The 24,291-nt window shown below is 40.9% G+C and overlaps 1 protein-coding gene across 6 annotated transcripts in view; it reads right to left on the reverse strand.

Annotated features, from left to right (window-relative positions):
* Positions 1-1,970: 1,970 nt before the first annotated feature.
* tmod1 (tropomodulin 1) overlaps positions 1,971-24,291 on the reverse strand; it is a 31,629-nt gene continuing 9,308 nt past the window's right edge. For 2 of the 6 annotated variants that reach the window (XM_037763584.1, XM_037763585.1), the window contains 10 exons: positions 22,673-22,738; positions 19,778-19,934; positions 14,794-14,910; positions 12,400-12,489; positions 10,054-10,184; positions 9,557-9,664; positions 9,022-9,165; positions 7,783-7,927; positions 6,247-6,346; positions 1,971-3,324 (listed from right to left, as the gene is read on the reverse strand). In XM_037763584.1, the coding sequence (XP_037619512.1) occupies positions 3,306-3,324; positions 6,247-6,346; positions 7,783-7,927; positions 9,022-9,165; positions 9,557-9,664; positions 10,054-10,184; positions 12,400-12,489; positions 14,794-14,910; positions 19,778-19,934; positions 22,673-22,738 (1,077 nt within the window). In that variant the 3' untranslated portion in view covers positions 1,971-3,305. The remainder of the gene's footprint in view (positions 3,325-6,246; positions 6,347-7,782; positions 7,928-9,021; positions 9,166-9,556; positions 9,665-10,053; positions 10,185-12,399; positions 12,490-14,793; positions 14,911-19,777; positions 19,935-22,672; positions 22,739-24,291) is intronic. The other 4 variants (XM_037763588.1, XM_037763587.1, XM_037763590.1 and 1 more) reach the window with 4 other exon arrangements.

Genomic DNA, 24,291 nt, shown 5'->3' on the forward strand with positions numbered 1-24,291 from the left:
AAATATCTCAACAACCAGATCTCAACATGGCTGCCGGGTCACAAACTTTCTCATTTCACAGCTAAACAGTACACTACAAGATGTTTCTGAAGACATTTGAGGAGAGAAATAGGCATTACAGTAACAGAATATTGATTCATATTTGATCAGCGCTGCCTAGTTTGACCGTTTGATCGGAGTTCGCGACTGATTGACAGCTGATCAGAGACTGCAGACTCCAGCTCGGCTCTGATTGGTTGTTTTCCTCCGGTTTGTGAAATCTTACAGATGCCATTAGGAGCACCAGAGGAACATGATTACCTGTCTCATGCACTACTGTCAGGATATAGTGACCGTTTTATAAGAATAACATTTTAAAATCATATTTGCTCCAATTCTACCCACGGCTGCTTTAAGTTTGGATCACTGCATTTGCAGCTGTGCAGTTAACAGAAGTGCAACACTACTGTTGGTCTGAAGAGGGCGATACAGGGAGAGACAGACACTCCAACTGAACCGTGCATTTCCTCCATTTCGCCACCGAGTGTCACTGTTGTCTTTATGAGAGAACACTGCAACCAAATGCAATGAAAGTTTAAGAACTGAGACATTATTTCAAGCTTTATTTATTTATTTATGAAACAAAAATTCAACCAAAAAAGGTGAACTATCTAACAAAACACAGAGTCAAGCACTAAGATATCAGAAAAAACACTAGACAGAAAAAAAAAAAGAACCAGACACACACACACACACACAAAGACTGTGAGTGGCAGGAGTCCACATCCTCTTTTTGGCTTTTAGCATTATTGTTTTACAAATGTTTACATCCATGATTACCATTTGTTGAACAACACCCACAGCACTGACGAGAAAGTAACAAAGCAGTGATATTAAATAACATTAAAAGGGTTATCTAACCCTTAAACATGCCGTCAGTATCAAGGATGGTACAGATTAAAGGGACTGTTTGTAACTTTTTAAGTGTATAAATGTACCGGGTCGGGACACATGCGCGCTCACATATGCGCGTTCGCATGTGTGACGTGAACGCGCGCTCACTCCACACTGCAGAAGAGTTAGTTTAGCTCTGAGAGTATCTAGTGAATGTACAGTGGACGTTTGGGCAGAAATAAATGCTGCAGCTCCTCCAGACCAACAGAGGTTTCCCGTGTCTTGTGAAATGACGGAGCTCTGCAGAGAGACACGTTGTCTTCTCGTTACCGACCGGGTGCCGGTGTCTCCCTGCTCTCTCTGGCTGCGGGCGGAGAGAGCAGGGAGACTCGCTGCAGAGCCCCACTACCTCAGCCTGCGCTGAGGCAGGAAAAGCCAACACTAGGATCAGCATTGATTCATGGAGAGACCTTCGTCTGGTCAGCTAACATTACTGCCAAGCAGCTGAAATATAGAGTGATATTGTGGTTTTAGCTGACGTGTGTCGCCTCACTGTTTTGAGCGATGCTCGTTTAGGTGTATTTAGAGCGAGCAAGCGCGAGCCCGACGCCGACTTTCGTTGATTTCACGGCCACAGGTGTCGCTGTTAACAAGCATTTCTGAAAGTTACAAATAGTCCCTTTAAGGGTCAGATTAACCTTCGACGCTGCAACTTGGAGTTTTTCTTTAAGCAGAAAAATCCATTTTCATCTTAACAAGAGTGCAGACCATTTAAGGTGATTTTTTTTTGCCGGAGCTGTTGTTATTTTCAGACAGCAACATATTAGCTCTAGTTCCTGGTTACGTAGCAGCTAACCCTCCTTTTTCCTCATTGTGCTGTTCGTTTGAATTAATTTAATACACAGCAGAGTTCATCATTACCAGCATGTAGTTGGAGTTAAACAAGGACATATATCACAGACGTGTTTTATCCTCGACGAGAAGAACATCTCCGTGGTGAACTCTTAAAGGATCCATCCAGTATCAGAGTGTCGTAATATTTCAGATGTTCGCTGGTTGATTTAAGACCCGTCACAGCTAAAACAAGCATTTTTTTAAAACTGCAAATAGACTGTTTTATTTAAATAAAAATGGATGGATTTGTGTAATCTGACAGCTTTAAAGACATTAGAGGTTTCCTGTGTCTGTGTCTACCATCCGTTACTGAAATAATCCAAACCTGTAATAAACAGTACCGACCGTTTCGTATTAAAACCACACGTTTGAGCTCCAGTAAATAAAAATAAAACACAAAACAATCAACAAATCCGACCTGGTTGAAAGTGTAACAGAAGTCCATTCAGATACTTTGGGTTATTATAGTCTGATTTACACGTCGATTGTAGACGGTAAATTCTCTATAACAACGTGGGATATTTTACAGTGGGGTTCATAGAATATCTAATGTCGGTAAATAAATCATTGCTCTGCAGGGACTTCTAATATAAATGCTGGGTAATATAATAAGTGTAATTAGAGTTTTCATTTACGGAAACATTTTTACACAAGTTTTTACACTATCCAGCACAATCAATCCGAGATATTTAGTATTTGAATGTCTTCTGACTCGTTCCCAGGTCCGTCACAAATAAATATATATTCTGTATATAGCAACGAAACCTCACAGTAGCCAGGTTTATAAATCTATCTGTCCATTACTGAAGAATCTGTAGAGCTGTAGAGTCACTAAAATACCGTTTAGACCGAATAAGAATCAGATTTTCATGATCGGGTTGAAATCTAATATCACGGTATTTCTTTTTTTTCTTTCTATCAAATTCAAATGGCACATTGGCTTTAATGTATAACTGGTAGAAAAATACCTTGTACGTCACCTTGAAGCAACATCAGAAGCTTTAGGGAACAACAGTAATGACAGCACAACTCATTTACAGCATAATAATTAGAATAATTAGAATTCATTCAACTCATCAATAGAAACAGGGGTTTCTAAAAGTGTCCTGTCACCTTTTCAACGGGCCCTCGTTCAATCCCAGACCTCCAGCCCCCCTTTTGTTAAGGACTCTAGACCCTTGAGGAGATATTAATGGATTCATGGTTCTTACAAAGAGCGACAGCACATGTCCACGCCTGGAGGTCAAAATTCAAACTTCAGAGCACAAAAATAACATGCACTGAGAGCTCAGAAAGACACTGCTGATCGATGGATCCTTTAATATCTACTAAAAAATAAGAGTCTGGAAAGTAGAAAGAGTTCAGAGAGAACCTGATGTAGTGGGCGTATAGTCTCCTGAATACTTCGTCGGAGGGTGTGTGACGCTGGAGACGGTTACAGGACGGGGTTTTGGAAAGATGGTAGGGGTCAATGGAAGATTGAGGGTAGCCCTGGTTTCTACACATTCGTCCGACACTTAGGGTAGATGGGTCCTCCCTCAAGCCTTCTCTTTCTTACTGGAGATGGAAGGACACAGGAAGAAGAGAGGGAGTGAGAGATGAAGGAAAAAGAGGAGAGGAGGAAGGAAGGGAAATAAGGAGAAAGAGCAAAATTAGTAAAACAGACAGTGGTTCATCATCATCAACAACAACAACTTTAGCTAAAGCATAGCAAAGTTGGCCCGCTTTATTTGCTTTAGAAGAGAGAGGCAACTGAAAGACGGTAACAGGTTTCAAAAAGCAGGACAGAGAGATTAAAGTTTGTCTTCCAAGTGGCTGAAAAAGGGAAAAAGGACAGACAAGGTAAGACACTGATAAGAGCAGGGTCTGTCCCACTACGGTCCTGGGACAAAAATGAGGTGAGGGCCCCAGCTGACCCCTTAGTTAGTGATCATCATTAATTCATTTGTGGTAACTTGATTGAGCCTAATTTTATTTAGCAAACTGCACCATGTGATGACAATATATATATAGTGGAACTAGAAGGGCCGAACTAAGTTAAAACCAGATTTTAACTTCTTAAAAGAGTACAATCAAAATCGATGCAGCAGCACCAGAGATTTCATCTTTTTTTTTATACAGGGTATTCCTCTTCCTTGTCAAAACCTGGGGCCTACATTACCCACAATGCAACTCAACCATGTACAGTTCAGTCAGATGAGGCCTTCAAATGAAACTCGTGAGCTCGTGTTTACAACATGGGAAGAAGTGTACACGATATGCTTGGCGTTCAAGTGGTTAAGTCATGAGAACACCGCTGCTAAGCAACGGCAATATTAACGTTACTGTCGGCGTCTAGAAGCCACAGAGGCTAACAATTTAGCAGGCTAGCAAGCGGGTAACATAATGCAGTAAATGCAAAGGCATAATGACAGAGGAAGAAGATGAGGCCATTGGGAATATCAACATGTTCCTCAGACATATTATAAAATCACAAAGAAAAAACAATATACGACTAAAATTAGATTATTATTCACTTATTATGCACCGAAAAACGAACTCCCAAGGTCGCCGCCATTTCTGACAACGTCAACAAACACGTCACAACTTGTGAACTCGGAGCTTTCAGAAACTTGCTACTTACAAGGTCGTGAATACCACAAGAGGGGGGCGTTCATATGGATTCTTCTGGTAAATACGACCCCATTTGAAGGCACCAATTGATTCGGGTTTGCTATACTCGTAGCCGTTAGCCTCAAGCGGAGGTGAGGAGCAGCTCCAGAGGTCTGGTAACACCTCACTTCTTTCTAACTCCACAAACCGAAATTGTTTTTGTTTCAAACAGCAAGTGACATCACTTGAAGCAATTTATCAGACATCACGCAGCTCTTTTTAGTGCCACAAAATGCTTTATACAACTTTTTTTTCACATATGCGGTAGTGCTCCCCAAAACCTGTAAACGGTTTATACTGTAATTTAGTGGTTCATAAAGAAACAAATCTGCAATCAGATTAAATTATCACCCCAGAGTGAACCTGAAGACCCAGACCCAGACAGTTGCCCACTTTGGCTAGGTTAACAATCCAGTTTAGGATAAGAGCAGAAGAAGAGTAGAAGAGAGGACAGAGGTCGAGTAGAGGAGGCCGAACACCTCCAGATGATGCAGGAACAGTAGACACAGCACGTCAGGAGAAGAGAGCAGTCAAATGAGTCAAACAGGCCAAAGAGAAACATAAATAAAGTGGCCAAAGAATAGATCATAACACCGATTTATTACTGGGAAAGTGATGCAGAAAACAACAGATGAAGACCAGGAAGGTTTCTGCAGCCAGAAGAAGATGGAAATCCCAAAAATGAGTAAAGCCAGCAAGAAAATAGGACAGTTTCATCCTGTGTGATCAGATTTCACAGACAGAAGTGGTATATAGTGGGTGCTGTTGTCCATCAATGTCTTATCTCTTGCCAGGACATATGACAGAAGCAGAGTTCAAGCCTCCCTTCGGCATTTTGTCTGTCTGTTTTGGGAAATGAATCTCATCCGTTAGGGGTGGGCGGATCGATGTGAAAATATCAATACTACCGATACCTACGTCTCGCTTTGAAGATCGATTCTGGCGTCAATAGGATCGATGGACATGTGGGCTGAAGAAAGAGGAGCGTGTTTGGAGCTGTTTCACAGCTGTGAGTGATGGTTGAGGGCAGTTTGTGCTTTTTTTGTAGTTATTTGTACTAAAAAAAGTTTTGAATTATTCTCAACAAATAAATGTTTGCACTCTGTTTATTAAAAAAAATACTTTTTTGATGTTTGCACATTCAATTTACAAAAATAAATATATATATTATTTATTATTTGCCTTTAAAAAGTGTCCTGTTTTTTTTTTTTGACATGCATGTGATAAGTAATTAAGCAACATGAAAGTACATAAACAGCTTTTAATTATAAAATCATATCGATATCGGCGATTCTGGCCCCGTATTACCTGGTATCGGACCGAAACCAAATATTACCTATTATCTCTTTGTTCTTCTGTATTTCAACAGTATGGGTTATTGTAGTCTTACAATAACTTAACTAACTTTTCATTCTTTTACCTAACAAGGTTATCTAACAAGTCTTATTTCCCTGTTTCTGGACCATCCAGACGTGAGTGTTGTTTTATGCCTTGTTGGACACAGAGGTTTCTTCTTTTGGGAAATGTAAAGAAATTGTGGAAACAAAAAATATATATATTCTGACTCTGGTAGGGGCCGGAGAGCAACAACAGCTTAATGTGGGAGACAATGTGTCAGTGGTCTCTGCCAACCAGACAAGATGAAAAGAAGGAAAGTGCTGATAGGTGCTGAGGAGAAGCAACAGAAGCTCTCAGAGGAGGATGACAGGTTGTGGCAGAGGTTTCCAGCAGTCTGGAAAAGAGCCAGGTGATGTTGGCAGAAGAAATGCGAGGCTGAGTGGTCAAACGGTGCAGTGTTTCTTTCTCTCTTCTTTTTTTTTTTTTTACTTAGTCTTGGACTTGAACTTTTTCCCGAAGGCCCTCTCCAGCTCGGGGACAGACAGAGTGAGGGTGAAGGAGCCGTCATGCTCTGACCTGATGACTCGAGCTTAAAGAAAAACATTATGACAACATTATGACACGTGTACTTCACTTCGAGTGGTTTGTGACACGATACGAGCCGAAGAAACCATCTGAACCAAAAACAGCCCATGAACTTTATCCAAATGTAATCATGACTCTGAAATTAACCTCAATCCTGTTTGAGTGGAGGTGAAGATGATCGCTTCACACTTAAACTCACTCTCTAATAAACCTAAAACTGGTTCTCAGGCTACGTTCAAGAGTACTTGTAATAATTCTGTGAAGCTTATAAGTAGGGCTGCCAAAGTTAACGCAATAATAACGCAAATTAATTTTAACACCACTAATTTCTTTCACAATTGATCTTTCGGAGGTTGTAGCGGGCTCAGAGTGAAGATACTGGTATCATATGAAACTAGAAAACTGAAGGAATCCATTGTCACACTAGCTTGTTGCAAAGGAGGATAAATAACGCTCCAAACTTGCGCTAAATTTTGGCAAGGAAAAACTGTCATGGCCATTTTCAAAGGGGTCCCTTGACCTCTGACCTCAAAATATGTGAATGAAAATGGGTTCTATGGGTACCCACGAGTCTCCCCTTTACAGACATGCCCACTTTATGATAATCACATGCAGTTTGGGGCAAGTCATAGTCAAGTCAGCACACTGACACACTGACAGCTGTTGTTGCCTGTTGGGCTGCAGTTTGCCACGTTATGATTTGAGCATATTGTTTTATGCTAAATGCAGTACCTGTGAGGGTTTCTGGACAATATCTGTCATTGTTTTGTTTTGTTAATTGATTTCCAATAATAAATATATACATAGATTTGCATAAAGCAGCATATTTGTCCACTCCCATGTTGATAAGAGGATCAAATACTTAACAAATCTCCCTTTAAGGTACATTTTGAACAGATACAAAATGTGCGACTAATTTGCGATTCAATATTTTAATTGATGGACAGCCCAACTTATAAGGTTACATTTTTGTTGAAACTATCAGAGAAGAGTTGATTCATTTAAAATAATTATTAATTTGTGCATTTGCATGGTAAGAACCACTTCTATTTTGTTCTCTCTCTCAGACTCTTTTCTTAGTGCTGATGTCATAACTTAAGAAGCCTCTGTTGTGATTGGCTGGGGCTTTCTGGCCGTACTACTGAGTTGCCGGCCGATGATATCACTCTGATTCTTCTATTAGAGTCTGATAAAAGTAGAACCCGAGGAGATATAGTGAAGATAAAGTGTCAGTACTGACGCACGTAACAACCAACACTGCCAAATGTAATCCTCTTGAAAGACTGTTGTACGAGTTACACTACATAACTAACACTGTCGTACAATACAATATGTACTAGAAATGTTATCAGTTCATGAACTTTTGTCATGCTCCCTTTTCAGTTTATCAGAGCAGACATAAACTGTATGTGTGTGTGTGCGTGTGTGTGTGTAACCCACCCAGGTCGTTGTTGTTCATCATGGCGTTGGAGCCCCGGAGGCGCGGCCCCTGCTGGGTGAAATGATATCCAAACCTCAACAGCGTGGTGTTTTTCTCCAGCATGCTGGCTATCTCCATCTCCACCTTGTTGCCTAGCGGCTGGCTCTGGAGTTTGGAGAGAGTGAGTGTGTGTGTGTGTGTGTGCGGAGAGAGATGGAGGAGGAGATACAAGAAGAGAGATGTATAAAAGTGAGTTGATTTGTGATAGCGAAGTGGAAACCATCGTGGGGAAAAAGAGACAAAAAGACGAGTACACAAGACGTCCTCTCCACAAACGGTGCCGCTACGGATAAGGTGGTGATCTCCATGGCAACAGAGGATGAAAGAGGCAGGGGGTAACATTCTTTTTCAATTCCAGTTTTATATCATTTCAGTCAGTCAATGGAGCCAAATGGCAAAGGAAGGAAGCCGGGATCATTCAACGAGTTGAACTAGTGAGCGAGCGGTGAGTCACAGATATACAACTATGCTGTGTGACACATGACAATGCAATCAGGGGGCATTAGACTGAAGTGGCAAAGACGGCCTGTGTACACTACCTGACACACACTCACATAGTGAGTAAGTGTGTGTGGCTGCGTCCACATTACAGGGCTCACTGCTCTATTGTGACCCATATATGACATCAGTGTGAACGGATATCTGACTCACATGCAGCCAATAACGTCACACACATGCACGTTAGGAGTGTAAGAAAATATCAGAAATATAGAGTATCATGACATTATGTTTCATGATACTGTGTTAACATAAATGTCAGTATATGGGTGCTCTACAGTTGTAATGTCGGCCCATTTGACCACGGAGATGAGAGTGACGGCCGGCTTGACCGCACGTTACCGCAATACGATAACGTTTCCTGTCCATGACGGAGTTAGCATGCAGCTTTAGCCGTGATGTCTAGCTCTGCTTCTCCCGGTAATGTGTGAAACCCAAAGTGTTTCCATACTTTACTGGATGTGTAGTGTTAACCACTTTGGTATTTAAAATGTGAGGGTGCAGGTCATATCCACGCAGACCCTCCGCTGTTTTCTACTTTCTCGTTTCGGCACTCTGCGGTTTGTTTTGGTTGATGGATACGGAACGGATATGACGCCACGTTACTCAGACTACAACAATAAAAGCGTTAACTTCCTTCTATACCTCCACATAGACTCAAATTAATCAATTTCAAAATCTTAGTATTTATGAGTTGGTACCTGATTGTCTATCTTGAGCTCCTGTAGTATGGTGTTAAACTGCAGTGACTCTATAAGGAACAGGATACCGGTCCCTGTGATGAAGTTGGACTCGACGTTCAGGCTCTTCAGCGTCGTGTTCACCTTCAACATCTCTGCCAGCGCCTGAGGAAACAGCACATACTGTATCTTAATTCACTCACTGCTTTGCAGCCATTTGCTCTTTATTCCAAATGACTGGATGCCAAAAATATGTCTTTTTAAATAGTACAAAAGTGCAAAGTGGTAGAGGGATGATATGCAGCAGGAGTTATTGGGAAGATCTTAAGCACACATTAGTGCCATATAACCAACAACAAACACTCCCCATATAAGAGGATTTGCACTAAACTAACTCAGGTTAAACCCTGATAAACATTAGAAGACAGAAACATGTTAATGATAGAGTAATACTATAGCAAAGGCTACCCTGGATTTCAGAGAAATGGAGCAATAAACCAGTAAAATGGATTATTGTGCAGCATTTTGTGTTAAATGTTACAGTTGTGTGACTTACAAACGCTACGGGGTCGTTGCTCCTGGTTCCTACGATACTAAACCTCTCCACCACCGTGTTCTTCATCAGAGCGTCGGCGTACGCCTTCAGAGTCTTGATGGGGATGTTCTGGGTGCAGAAAAACACAAACATTACAGCTCGGTGAATGCTTTACAGTTTGTTGCATTCATTATTTACATTTATTTATTCTAACAAAACAGAATTTGTCATTAAAGGAATGTTCACACAACATTTTTCACAATATGGAAACATTACTTTTTGCTCGTGAAATGCCGAAAATGTGTTTCACGAAATAAAACGTTGTAGTGTGTTGTAAAGAAATTAATTTTATGCTCTAAAATGAATTTCATATGTATCTTTTGTGTGACAAAGTTGAGTTTTCTCCAGTAGTGAGTACTAGAAAATACCATCCGGGACAGACGACCATAAATAATAGAGTGGAAGATGTTTTATATAAGATTTACAACTTGGTTATGTTTCAGTTAAAGCAGTCTTACTTTGATGTTGTTGAGGTTGACCTCCACCAGGTCAGGGTCGTTGCTCTTCACTCTCAACAGGGTCTCTTCTACGTCAGTGGAGTTGGGCTCTTCATCGGGGACTGGTTTATACTGGGTGCACTGGATCACACCTACAACACATTTACAGTACAATCTCTCATACACGGCAACTAGTCTCCCTGTTTAATCAACATTAATTTAAACATGTTTGTAGCCCTTTTCCCCGCTCGACACAAGTCTTCATTAAAAGTTGAAGACTGCCAGACTTCACGGACACTGTGAGCAGTTTTATCTGGATAGCTGACAGCTTGGGACGCTCTTAAAGACTCATCTGTCGACAGCTTTTGCCAAACAAAGCACATCATTCAATACGGTTAAAGAAAGTGCAACATTTTCCCACAGTCACGTTAAATATGACTCTGGATTACGGGGCTCTCTGCTGGTTTAGAGGTGAACTTTTTATAGAGGAGCAACATGTCGTCCTAGCACAAACAGAGAACAAAGCACACCAAACCACACTAGGTTTTTTGCATATTTTAGACCTAATTGTATAGCAGTTTTATAGCAATCATTTTCATATGTTTTGAAAATAGATATTTCTTTAAAAGGGCGGCATGGTGGTGCCGTGGTTAGCACTGTGTGGAGTTTGCATGTTCACCCCGTGTTAGTGTGGGTTCTCTCCGGGTTCTCCAGCTTCCTCCCACAGTCCAAAGACATACAGGTTAGGTTCATTGTTGACTCTAAATTGCCCGTAGGTGTGAATGTGAGAGTGAATGGTTGTCTGTCTCTATGTGTCAGCCCTGTGATAGTCTGGTGAACTGTCCAGGGTGTACCCTGCCTTCACCCAATGTGATAAACTTATCTTTAAAGTACATAAATTCTCTGTTACAGATTGTGAAATGGTCTGGTAAACTGATTGGTGAGTCACAGCTTAACCTACAGTAGGGTACCTGTACACCAGACAGTTAAAACGGATAAAAGCAGAATCCGTTTTAAATGATGACTCCCACCCTTTGCACGGTGAATTTCAGCTCCTTCCTTCTGGACAGAGGTTTAGTGTCCCGAGGTGTAGAACAAAGCGGTATAAAAACAGCTTATTTCCAGCAGCCATCACTCAGATGAACAAGTTGTAGCAACACTATGTATAGATGCTATAGAAGCAACGCTTGCTTATTTATTTAATTATTTATTTATTCATATTTAATTCATTGTATTTTTGTGGTTTTAGTGATCAGTGGAGCCTTGAGCATTCTTTATCATGTTTTTTTATTGTCTGTGTCTGTAAAATGTGTATCACGATGGATACCTTGTCCTTTTTTTTTTTTTTTTTTACTGCAAAACAAATTGACTTACGGGTACGAATAAAGTAATCTGAACCTGAACCTGATTATGTAACTCAAACAAGTTTCAAGTCCCTTAATATTTATTTTGTATAGTAGGGAAATGAAGATAAAACAGAACAGTTTAAAATGCTTGGCAGAAGTATTGTTTAGATTTACCGGACTAATAAATGTGTGTTTCATTTCATGTACATAAGGCTGTTTAGTAAGTTATAAAATCAGCTTGGAACAACGTTTTGGTCAGTTAATATAATTTCTGTAAGTCTACAGTAAGATAATCAGGTAAATAATAATAATAGTGGGACACTATTACTGAAATATATTATGGATCTCTCTTCAAACTTGCAGTATCAGATTTGGCAAAAGCAGCAGACGGATGTCAGCAGGCGAATCAGAAGTTTATAGCCGGCTGTCTTTATGAGAGCCGGTCATATTTGGAAGCGAGATGCTCGAGGCCTCGGTCTCTGTTTAGAGCCGGAGGAGAATCTATAGGATGAGCCACCGAGCAAGATAAACACCGGCTCATTAACACGTGTGTGTGAAGTAGTTTACACTGTGTAGTGCAAGATGAAGGATAAACAGATGAATCATCAGTTATTCCTGGAGGAGCTATAGGACAATGTGTGAGTGTCTGCTGTGTACACTTAGTATTATCTATTGAATCACTTTGTACTTGTGTAGCTATATTTGTGCTTGCATGGAGAGCAGAAAAAGACTGATTGTCTTTGGTAAAAAAAAAAAAAAAAAAGAGACATTCTGCCAACATGAGATCATTTCACTTGATTCCAGTCCAAGTCAACATTTTTCTTAAATGAGGTGATTATTTTCCTACAAACTAGTTGAGTGATTTGCTTTATTTTAGGATACTTTTACTTGTTTCTTGAACGTTGCTGCATCCAAAATGCATCTGTGATTGAACCAAGTGAAGACAGCTCATGCAACTGGCAGATTTCAACAAATAAAAGACTCCGTTACGTAAGTTTTTGTGTGTGTGTGTTTTACGTACTGTTGAGGCCTTGCTTGTTGACTATGTTGCTGCTGGCCAGGGCTTCATAGTACTGCTGGTTACTCATCAGGGTGTGCATACCGAGGATGGCTGCAAGACAGTAAGAAGACCGAATGAGGATGGAAAAAATGAAGAGAATGAACAGAGGATCAGAGAGAGAGAGAGGGATGCTGAAAAAGAGGCTGTAGATTTAATGATTGTCTAGTTACAGTGGACCATCAGTGTTGGAAATTAACTCTTTTGTCCACCTGCCACTGTGGTTGGTGGATTAAAAAATCTGCCAGCCACTCAATAGATATCCATTTTTGGCTGGTGAGTGAAGCAAATCTAGCAGCCGCTTGCATATTTTACCAGCATTTGTCTAGTGGCTACCTGGTGCTAATTTCCAACCCTGACCACCATGCTAATACAGACAGCACATCAGCACTTCAAAGCAAGTCAAACCTGACACTCTCAACGATCAAGCAGTTGTACAGTAGTATGCTGTAAAGGTTTCAGTCAATCAGGCTGGCTTTGGTTTCTGCAGCCCACAGCTGAGGTCCTGCCTGCCCGCTGCACAGCAGCAGCGAATATGAAATATGTTTTTTTGACCCGACATTAAAATAAACGATTTAGAGAGATTTATCGGGGTGATCTGTTTGTCAGAGAGCACGAGAACAGAACACTTAGCAGAGACGTAAACATTTAGGGAACACGGGCTACTGCGGCAAAGCTGCTCTTTGTAAAAAGCGGTGCATGTTACCTTCAGAAACTCCAGGGGCTCGTTGTGCTGTAACATTGGCTATTTTTTCTCCCAAATCTTTTTTTATTGGATTTTTTTGCGAACATGGCAAAGGTCAAATGTAGAACATAACTCAGTGTCCGTGACATGAAATAAAAACAGAAAAAGGACCTTCCCAAACCCACCCCATGTTGGTCTTGGACACACAAAAGGAAAATAAAAAAATTAAATAAATAAATAAATAATAAATAAATAAATAAATAAATAATAGTAATAAAATAAAATAATTTATAAAAGTAAATAAATAGAAAATAAAATAAAATAATAAAAGAGAGAAAAAAATTTATGAAATCAGATGATGGATTTAGCTTAAAAAAAGTTATGAACTTTTAACTTACCACAAGTGAGCCAAAAACTATGGCTTTCTACTGTCTTGATTATTCTTTAAAATTAACATTTTCATATTATTCTTATTTTATTTTACATTTTTTTATTCTATTCTTTCTTTTTATTATTATTTTATTATTATTTTTGTCTTTTCTTAATTTTATTAAATTTTGAATGCTGAAGTTGTTTTCTCTCGTGTACTTATTGTGTTCGTCTCTAAGCTCAACTACTTAAAAAATTGGTTTATAAACTATTGTAATTACGGACTGTAAATTGCATAATGAAAACAACCTTGAAAAAAGGGAAAAAATAAAGTTTGAAAAAAATACCACTTTCACAATGATAAAAAAAAAAAAATGAACATTTCCGGGTCATCTTCACAGCAAATATTTTAAAGGTCTGTACATGCAGCAACATATTTGCCACAGTAATGACATTTGCCATACATTACGCAGAATGAATGAAATCCCAGTGTAATGTATGTACAGTGCAGACATCAGTGAGGGTTTTGCTAAATGTCTGCTTAACACAAGGCTTGACAACATGAACATGACAACATGAAGACCAGAATGGTTCCATGCAAACACCGTGTGCAGATCTACAGATACCCTGGATGGTGTTCAGCTAGCGAACAGAGACATCCAGCAGGGATGGAGGAGGTGGAGTGACTGATGGAGGGATGAAGGGGAAGGGTGGAGGGAAGATGGAAGGAGGAGCGCTGGAGGAAACGGAGAAGATTTAGATTAAGGAAAAGTGAAAGAATGATGGGAGGCTGAGGCCACTGATTAGTGAGAGGAGATGAAGATGAAGAGTAATCAGACACCTGCACTTTAGTGCATTCAACACATCAGATCCAGTCTATGAATATCACTCATTAAGATGCTTTTTTTTGTGTGTGTGTATGCGGGTGAGTGTGTCTGCTTTGATTTTCTTTTTTTGTTAGTTTTCAAAGAAAATCCGAAAAGGTTTATCTGTGTTTACTATAAACACGTGAAAAACTGATGAAGCATTGCAAAAATATGGATGAAAATCAGATTTACTATTGGAAGTATGTTCTAAACTGTCTTCACCAGGAGGACTCTGTTAATTATACAACTGTGGTAAAAGTAGTATCTTCTTAAAGTAGTAAATAGAACGACGTTTTGATGAGATACACAAAAAAAATTTCATAATATTAGCAATATATCTAATGTATATCTGGAGAAAAATGAGAGAAAACTGAAAGCAAAGAGCTTTGTATACATTATGTGACTGTGAGGAGATGTGAGTGGGTGTAATTAAGTTACCTGCGATGTCACAGAGTTCAGCATCAGAAGCACTAGCCAGGGCTTCTTCTAGCTCCGGCTCCAGAGTCACATTCTCCATGATGGGGTCCACCCTCTTTTTAGGCACAAAGGCTTTCCCTACAAACAACAGTGGATAGATTTAATACAAAGACAAACACTACAAGCACCTTATAGCAACCATTAGCTGATGATATTTTCAACACATTGTGATGTATTTGCTGGAGGCTGCACACTCACACAGGTGTTTTCCCTTCTACTGGCTAATTAGACCTCTGCTCAGGTTGCTGGGAATTACCTGAAGTCACCTGTAATAATAAGGTGTAAGTTGTCCGACATATACAACTAATGTTAATCAAGCCGAGTCTAATCAGGTAAATAAGTGAAAACACCTGTGTGGGCGGACCAGAGGAGTGCAGGACCTTTAAACATGTCAAAACATGACAACCCCCCCAAATACTTGAGATATTTAGGATGTATAAAATGATCAGTGCCAGTGATACAATGATATCCGTGGTATATTAAACAATAATAACATGTACTTCTTTTCCCTGTAACAAAATATGACAAACTTCCAAATGGCCTTGAGATGACATTTTGTTTTGTAATAGCAGTAAAAGCACAGGTGTTACTAATAATATTAACGATGGCTTCGTTCTATTCAAGTGTCCCAGTAAGACACAACAGCGAGCCAGGGTCGAAACTCTGGCGAGATGGTTAGGGTCAGGCATTGACCTCGAATGGTTGAGGTCGTAGGTCGTCAGGCAGCGAGTCTGACGAGAGTTTTCGCATGTTTTTCACAACTTGGGGGTTACCTCCTAGACACACAGCGAGCAAACATGTAGAAGGATCCTGAAACTGAGGCGCTGAGTCGGATGTATCCAACCTCTCAGAAAAATCAGAGTTTCCCAGTCATAATTACGACTTGGATTTTGATAGGATCGCTTTTTACAAGTTGGAAATCGTAACTTCGACATAGTAGGAACGCGGCATCAGTGCTTTACCGACACAGTACAATTGGTACATAGAAAATACACCGATAAGCCACAACATTATGACCACCTGCCTAATATTGAGGAGGTCAACCTTTCTGCCGCCAAAACAGCCCTGACCCGTCGAGGCATGGACTCCACTAGACCTCTGGAGGTCTGCTGTGGTGTCTGACACCAAGCTGTCAGTAGCAGATCCTTTAAGTCCTGTATAAGTTGCGAGGTGGGGCCTCCGTGGATCGGACTTGTTTGTCCAGCACATCCCACAGATGATCGTTTGGATTGAGATCTGGAGAATTTGGAGGCCGAGTCGACACCTCGAACTCGTTGCCATCCTCATGATGTAAAAGAAAATTCATCACACCAGGCCACCTTCTTCCATTGCTCCGTGGTCCAGTTCTGATGCTCACGTGCCCATTGTAGGCGCTTTTTGCTGTGGACAGGGGTCAGCATGGGGCACCCTGACCGGTCGGCGGCTACGCAGCCCCATACGCAACAAACTGCGAAGCACTGTGTGTTCTGACACCTTTCTATCGGAACCAGCATTAACTATTTCAGCAATTTGAGCTACAGTAGCTCTTCTATTGGATCGGACAACACGGGCCAGCCTTCGCTCCCCATGTGCATCAATGAGCCTCGGGTCTGACCCTGTCGCCGGTTCACCAGTGTTCCTTCCTTGGACCACTATTGGTAGGTCCTGACCACTGCAGACCGGGAACATCCCACAAGAGCTGCAGTTCTGGAGATGCTCTGACCCAGTCGTCTAGCCAGCATTATTTGGCCCTTGTCAAAGTCGCTCACATCCTCACGCTTGCCCATTTTTTCTGCTTCCAACACGTCAACTTCAAGGACAAAATGTTCACTTGCTGTCTAATATATCCCCCCCACTGCCAGGTGCCATTGTAACAAGATAATCAATGTTATTCACTTCATCTGTCAGTGGTCTTAATGTTATGGCTGATCGGTGTATATCTATCACAAAAGTCAGTGTTAAGTCAGTATGAATTACAGAAACAATGAAGACCATTAACTTGTTATAGAGTATAAACAGTAGTGAGTGTTTCAAATGTAAATGTCAAACTAGGTTGAAGTATCACACAGAGATGTCTGACCAGCTCTCTCACATAACAGCAGTGAGCGTCCCTTCATCACGTCACAGCTGACCACAGGCCGTCGTCACCGCGTCCGACTGACTGTAAAGACCTGGAGATTTGTGTCTGACAGCTCCCTGACAGCTCTGTGTGGTCAGCTCCTCCAGTTTCAGCCAGACATTTTTTGACCCTCACATAAACAGAGATGTTACCCAGAGTGCTTAGCAGTAGCGTTTTGAATGTCACCTCAAAACACCCCTCTCTGTCCCGATCGTACTGCTGCACCCTTCCGTTGTTGTTTAGCGCACTAGTTAATGGTTGTGACAAGCAAATATCAACCTGTTTCAAGCCCCCCTAGCTATGGAGCAGCCTTTAGGGGGCTTCGTCTCAGTGTGAGTGAAGGGGGGAGTTGAAGGGGAGTGGTAAAAGGATAACATGAAGTGGAGGTGATGACAGACAGCTTCGAACAGGGTGCAGAAACTGCTGTCGCTCCGCTCCGCTCACATGCTCGGTTTCACAGCTGACTGGGACAAGAAGAACTAGAAGTTAAGAGCCTTACTTTATGGTACCTTTGGTGCTAAGCATAGATAAAAATGCTCAACAATCCCTCCTAAATACACATTAAGACACCAAGACCTTGAGGAACACCGTAGAAAAAGTCATGCTGTGATTTGGTATCAAAACTTTTGACATTTGGAGATTTCTGCAAGAATTGCATTTTTCAGAGATTGGATGGCGAGCACTTCTGTTCTGGAAACTGCTCAGAAACCCCCTTATTGTCAATCTAGCTAGGAAAGCCATCCATCCTCTGAATGTTCTAGGTCTCTAGTTTGTGGCTGTAAAGTTTCATGAGGCTGTGATTATCCTAGAGGTCACCACAGGAAAATTTTATACAGTGAGGTCAAGTTTAAAAAAAATGGTCTCAATACAATGAAATGGCTACTATGGAGGATAACATCATCACACATGAATACAGTTGGGCTCATTGGATCCACAAGAGTCTCAGCTTTACAGTGATACCCAATGTATGTAATTCAAGACTGTTTAGGGACCCCAGTATGCAGAAATATCCAAATACACCATTTTAGAATAGTTGGAAATAACACATTTATACTGCAAAAAAAACTGCCCCAAACTGCATGTGATTATCAGAAAGTGGGCATGTCTGTGAAGGGGAGACTCCTTAGGTTTCCTAGTTTCATATGATATCTGTAGCTTTACTCCAGCCCTAAAGACTGAACCTACTAGAGCCTCTGAAAGACAGTAAAGTCAGTCGGGATCGCGGTCTCAGAGGGTTATTGGTAGTTATAGAGGAAGGGAAGATTGTTACACATTCACTTTCCCCACCTGCAGTTTTACTGCTGGTCCGTGAAATTAAATTGAAATGCCTTTGTGTCTTTTAAGTATACACAAGTGCACTAAAGCAACAGAACCAGCAGCACCAGCAAAGTAGAATATGACGACAGTGACAGCACAGAGACCTTCTAGAGTTTCACATAGAGATGTTTGGTATCTCTCACCATCCATCACACACCTCTGTGTCCACACTAGACCGGTGCTGCCGTGCTGACAGGACTCACAAGGCCTGGTGAGGGCCCGGGGTAGTCTGGTGGAACCAATCACCCTTTAGGGACTCAAAAAAAATCCTCCTACTCATGGATACCTGAGATGTCCATGCCAGACTTCTGAATTTAGGGTTTTGTGAGACACCTTCAGGAAGGTTTGGGGAAGGGTCTGAAATTCACTTTTTTTTAACTTCCGACCACTGTGGCAGGTAAATATATATTTTTTTTATCTGCCACTTTTGAAATCTCTGCGCTAAATGAGGGAATAACATTTTAGATCTGATGTCATTCAATGTTTGATATATTTTACATAAAAAAACATAACATACATGGTAAATTAGCCCTATTTTTGGGGGGTGGGAGGGAACTGTACACAGTACTGTACTTTGTTATTGTCATCTATCGTGGTTATTTGCATAAAAACACACAATTCAAAAGATTATGATTATTTAAATATTTGCTTTGATTAAAACAAATCTTGGCAAGCTGCTTAGAGCTCGTGTTAGGAAGTTAATCAGGTCATAATTCTCTCTCTAATATCTATTTTATATTGATGTGAAAACATCTCCTTAAAAAAATTTGATTTATTCAAGTTTCTCGCCAAAAGCTTAATTTTACGAAATTACATTTGAACACATCATGATAACGTTGTTATTTATCTTCCCCCAATAGTAATTTTACTTAGCAGAGCTTGAACGCCTCATAATGTAATGTCATGGCACCTCCGTTAACGTTAGTAGCTCCGTTATTTAGCCAAGCAGGACTGTGCTGCCTACTGGCTGCTAACCGCTAACGTTACTAACAATCCTCCTGACGATTTCAACATGTGCAGCATTATCAGAGAAATGGTGCGTCCTCTCAGGTTTATAGCGCCACGCTTTTGAGCGTTTTTTTTTTCTCTCTGCCGTGGCTCCGGTCCCAAACAAACTGAAACATGATACAGCGTGCGTATGCGTCATTGTGCATGCGGAACTATGGGAAAGCATCAATAAGAGGAATCGATAGACACAGAGGCATGACATGCCAAGGAATTGGACAACTACGGTTCTCTATTCCCGTCCCCAGCATTTTCCCTGCCTGCCAAAGTGGCGGATGTCCTGACGATTTTATCCGCATTTGGCGGGTGCTAATTTCAGACCCTGGTTTGGGGCTTAGCATAGGTCCTGATTAATTTGAGAGTTAATTAGAATCTTCTCCAACGTTGAGCATAATATCCCCCCTCCCCTCAGATCACATATTTGGATAACTCCGTTGTCTCTAATATTTATGGAAACCAAACAGTGTTGAGATCCAACTTTTCATCTGGGTAGGTGAGGTTTACTCTGAGAAAACCAGTTGGTACCTCTCTTCTCCCCTGTAAAGGGCACCAGGTCTTCTTTGTCAGGATGCTCTTTGGCCTGTTTCTCCAGATGGGCCAGCAGGTTGTCCCTCTGAAACGATCCCGTCGGAGCTTTCTTGGTCTGGTCCTTCTGCCGCATCCCAGCTGGCAACAATGCATTCTGGACAAGGATGAGAATTTACATCATATAAAGGACTGGTAATGGGTAACAACAGTTTTCTTTTCCAAATTGTGCCCAACACTGATAAGTAATATTTGCATTACATTTTTTTTAACAATTCTGAGGACGTTTTAGGAGGGAGACAACAAAGAATACAGTATTAAAGCAAAGAGAGACAGATGTAGAGATGCTGGTACAGTATCTTTGCTCTGGTTAATGTAACTCTCTACTCCTGCCCAACACTCGACCAAGACATTTCCCAGAGCTTTGCTGCTCACCACGTTACTTTCAACCTGAAGCAACATTCAAAACCGAGCTCTTACAAGTGCTACTTATAGCTTCATATCTTATCTGTCCTCTCAGCAATCACAGGCTTCTCTCTCCTCATGACTCTCATCCTCTCTGCCTTATACTGTATATCTGTCAGCAAACAATTTTCAAACAAAAACGTACTAAACAATTTACACTCAGTTGCATGATTATTTGAAATCTACTCTTTTGAAATAAAAGAACGATCTCTCTTCTGCTCAGTTTTTCTCTCATTCAGTCTATCCAGTAGTCGTCCATAAATGTTCACGTGATTTACAGTAGTATTTATAGTAAAGCCGGGAGTCTATCACACCGTCACTGCCAAGCTTTTAATGTCACACGTTATATCAGCTGTAGATAACAGGCACACTTCCAGTCCCAGTGTGTTATTTTTACCAGCATGATACTCTGTCTTTCTCTAACTGGACTTTCCTCTGTCATCCCACCCCTGGCCTCATTTGGTCTGTCTATCTCTCTCTCTCTCCTCCTCTCAGTAGCCACCATACTTGCCAACCCTCCCCCACGAGTCTCCCCTTTACAGACATGCCCACTTTATGATAATCACATGCAGTTTGGGGGAAAGTCATAGTCAAGTCAGCACACTGACACACTGACAGCTGTTGTTGCCTGTTGGGCTGCAGTTTGCCATGTTATGATTTGAGCATATTTTTTTATGTTAAATGCAGTACCTGTGAGGGTTTCTGGACAATATTTGTCATTGTTTTGTGTTATTAAAGGGGCTCTATGTAAGAATCAGAAGCGGGCATCGGTTCAAAACAGTGAGGCGACACACAAGACTGAACATGATTGACAGCTAAAACCACAATATCACCATATATTTCACATGCTTGGGCAGTAATGTGAGCTTACAGTAGGAATTTTGCCAGCTCGGGGTCCGTTTTGATACCCAAAACCAAACAAATGTCCCTCTATGAATCAAAGACCCGGCTGATGTTGATCCTAGTTCCCCCATGACGTCAGTCTCATTCCTGTTTTGCAAGACGGGCTCCACCAGATATGACTTCTTTTTTTTTATGTGCTTCCGTGGAGTTTGTGTCGGAGTCTGAGTTGTGATGGGGGCTGGTCGTTTATTGGCGTTAGCGGACTCCTTTTTTTAACCAAACGTTAGCTATCGTTGCACACTGTTAGCCCTGTAGAGAGTAAAGGCACTCTCGAGTGCACCTGACGTCAGATCCGTCGTAAATTTCCCGGAAAAAAACGGCCCGCATTCCTCACATTAAAAGCAGTCTACATGCTGATGTAGGAATCTTAGAAATTCGCGGATGTTCTCAATTTTTAGGTTAGGTTATAACCTGTTCACACATTGGCAATAACAAACGATTAAAAAACAATTATACGTGTAAAAACGTACACACAGTCCCTTTAATTGATTTCCAATAATAAATATATACATACATTTGCATGAAGCAGCATATTTGCCCACTCCCATGTTGATAAGAGTATTCAATACTTGACAAATCTCCCTTTAAGGTACATTTTGAACAGATAAAAAAGTGCGATTAATCACGACTAACTGTGGACAATCATGCGATTAATCGCGATTAAATATTTTAATCGATTGATAGTAAAAATATGAATTAGTGCAGCTTTAAGTTATGTAGATGAGTGAAAGAATACATACCGGTATTTACATATACAGTTTCACTTTAGGTTGAACTTTCCATGATTTGAGAAATGTTAATCTGACATTTATATTAACCTATTCCAGATTTAAAAAGCATATTAGAGCTTTCATCCAAAATTGAATCTCAAATCTCAGAGTTCAAGTTACAGCCACAAGGAAGTGAAGTCTTAGAAAAAGTAAACAGTAAGAAGTAAACGAGTCCAAGTTGTAGTGTGTCACGGTATGACGGTGAGGCAGTACTGTTCTCCAGATGAGTGGCAACACATTCATCTTTCTACAATAACAGTACCGTTGGCAGACATGTTGTTTTTTTGTCCAACATGATGAGGTTTTTTCTTTTTTCAATTCCTTACTGGAAGTGATGTGGGAAGCCTTGCTAGGAACATTACAGTGGGTTTCAAAGCAAATGGGCACTTTAGTGTAGTGGAACGGGTTCTCCTCATAAAGAGGGACAAACAAGGTGAGCAAGCACGCACTGCTTCCTCTGTTTACGTCATGGAGTCTCTCCGGTCACTGGCATCAGTCTCTCCAAAACACACACTGAGTCCTGCACATTATACCCTTCCAGTCATCCCCTTGGCATTGCGGGGGAATCCAGCCTCTTTATGAGCAGTTAGGCATTCATCAGAAAGCTATTACAGCTGCTGTCACAATCTCAGCCCATGATGCATCACTGAGGGTACGAAGCTGGCGGTGGATGCATCAAATGCAGAGGTAAACACGTCATAATACAGCTCCGAAAACTACACACACACACACACACACATATAACTGATGTACCTACTGTAGCATGATGACTAATACGCCACCCTTCCTCCCACAGACTGCACTTAATGCTAATAGAGAAATACTGTGAATGATATAGGGAAGAAGGCCACTAAGCAGTAGCAAAAAAAATAAGCATCATTGAAAAATAAGTCTCATAAAAGGTAGAGTAGTTTCTACTGTTTCACTTCAGCTATAATAAACAACCCTGTTTCCTATCCTCCCTCACTCATGTATTTGACAAATTTCATTATGGATTAATTGATTATCTTTTTCAATAAATCGTCTAGAAAATGTCAGAAAATAGCAAAAGAAAATTCTGATCACCATTCCACAGATCTAAAGGATGACATGTTCAAACTGTTTGTTTTGTCTGACCAACAGTCCAAAACTAAATGTATTCAATTAATCATGAAAAACCAGGAAGAGCGCCGGGCGTTGATGCCAATTTTTGTAGTGGCCAAACGATGGTACTACAATGTCCGTGTCCGTCATGGATGCCATTGGGCCCAAAATTACTTTTTCCCATAGATTTACTTTGGGAAAGAGACGTCTGTAACTCAGCGGATAATTTATTTTTGAGGTGAATCAACTTCTCAGTATGAACACTGTAATAGCCCTTATTTAAATCATTTGGTTCTAAAAGTTGAATCCAGAGTTATTTCCCTTCCTCCGTTCATGTGAATGAGACCCAGACCGAGGCTGGAGCGAGAGCTGGGAGGCGGAGTTAGCAAGCCGCGACGACCCCATGACCGAGCCATGTGACCGCGCGGACGCTACTGCGCCTGCTCCATGGGCCTAATGGATGTGGAAGATTGCTGAAAGATCCGGGTACTTTTCCACTTGACAGTCGAGCCATTTTGGCTTCACGCGCCACTGAGCAACTTTCATAGGAGTGAACGGGGCCCCGCCTCCAACGCCGTATCCAGTTCTCTTTATACATCCATGTGTAAAACAGAGAAAAGCTGGAATCACCAATGTTTGGCTTTTTCTTTGCTTGAATGTAGTGTAGACAAAAACAGCCAATCCAAAGTATATTTACAAAGCCAAATATTAAAAAGGATAAGTTAAATTCCTCAATATAAGATGTATGTTGTTAGACTGTGGTTGGTGCCCCATGTGGCCAACCATGTCACTAAATTGTTAATAAATTGGCACCAGTTGATGGCGTCATAGTAATTAGTACCGGCTGTTCACAGCTCAGGCAGCTTCAGGACGTCAAGAGCCAAAATAATTTTTCCACAGGTTTTAATTAGGTTACTTGCTCATTTCACAAAGACAAAGTTCAAGTTTATATTTTTCTTTACTTTGGGATATCCTATTTTGGTTGTTTCAGCTTAGTTAATCACATGCACGCACACACATCGGCTGCACGTTACCATCTGTGCACTCATCGACAGAGCCACTGCTCGACATCTAACCGTGAGTAACCTGCTGAATGAGCGTAACTTCATTTAACTACAGTACAAGCCTTGTTGTTTATGTTTCTTGGTGATGGAAACATGGCTTAAAGGAATAAAAGAAGGAAGCCATAACAGTGATAAATTACACAGAATAGAGTTTATATTCTCTGATGTAATCTGACTGAAATCAAACTAAAGAGGACGTGAGAAATGTTTAAAAAGTGGTTAAAACGGA

Source organism: Sebastes umbrosus, chromosome 3 (genome assembly GCF_015220745.1).
Source record: "Sebastes umbrosus isolate fSebUmb1 chromosome 3, fSebUmb1.pri, whole genome shotgun sequence".
NCBI lineage: Eukaryota > Metazoa > Chordata > Actinopteri > Perciformes > Sebastidae > Sebastes > Sebastes umbrosus.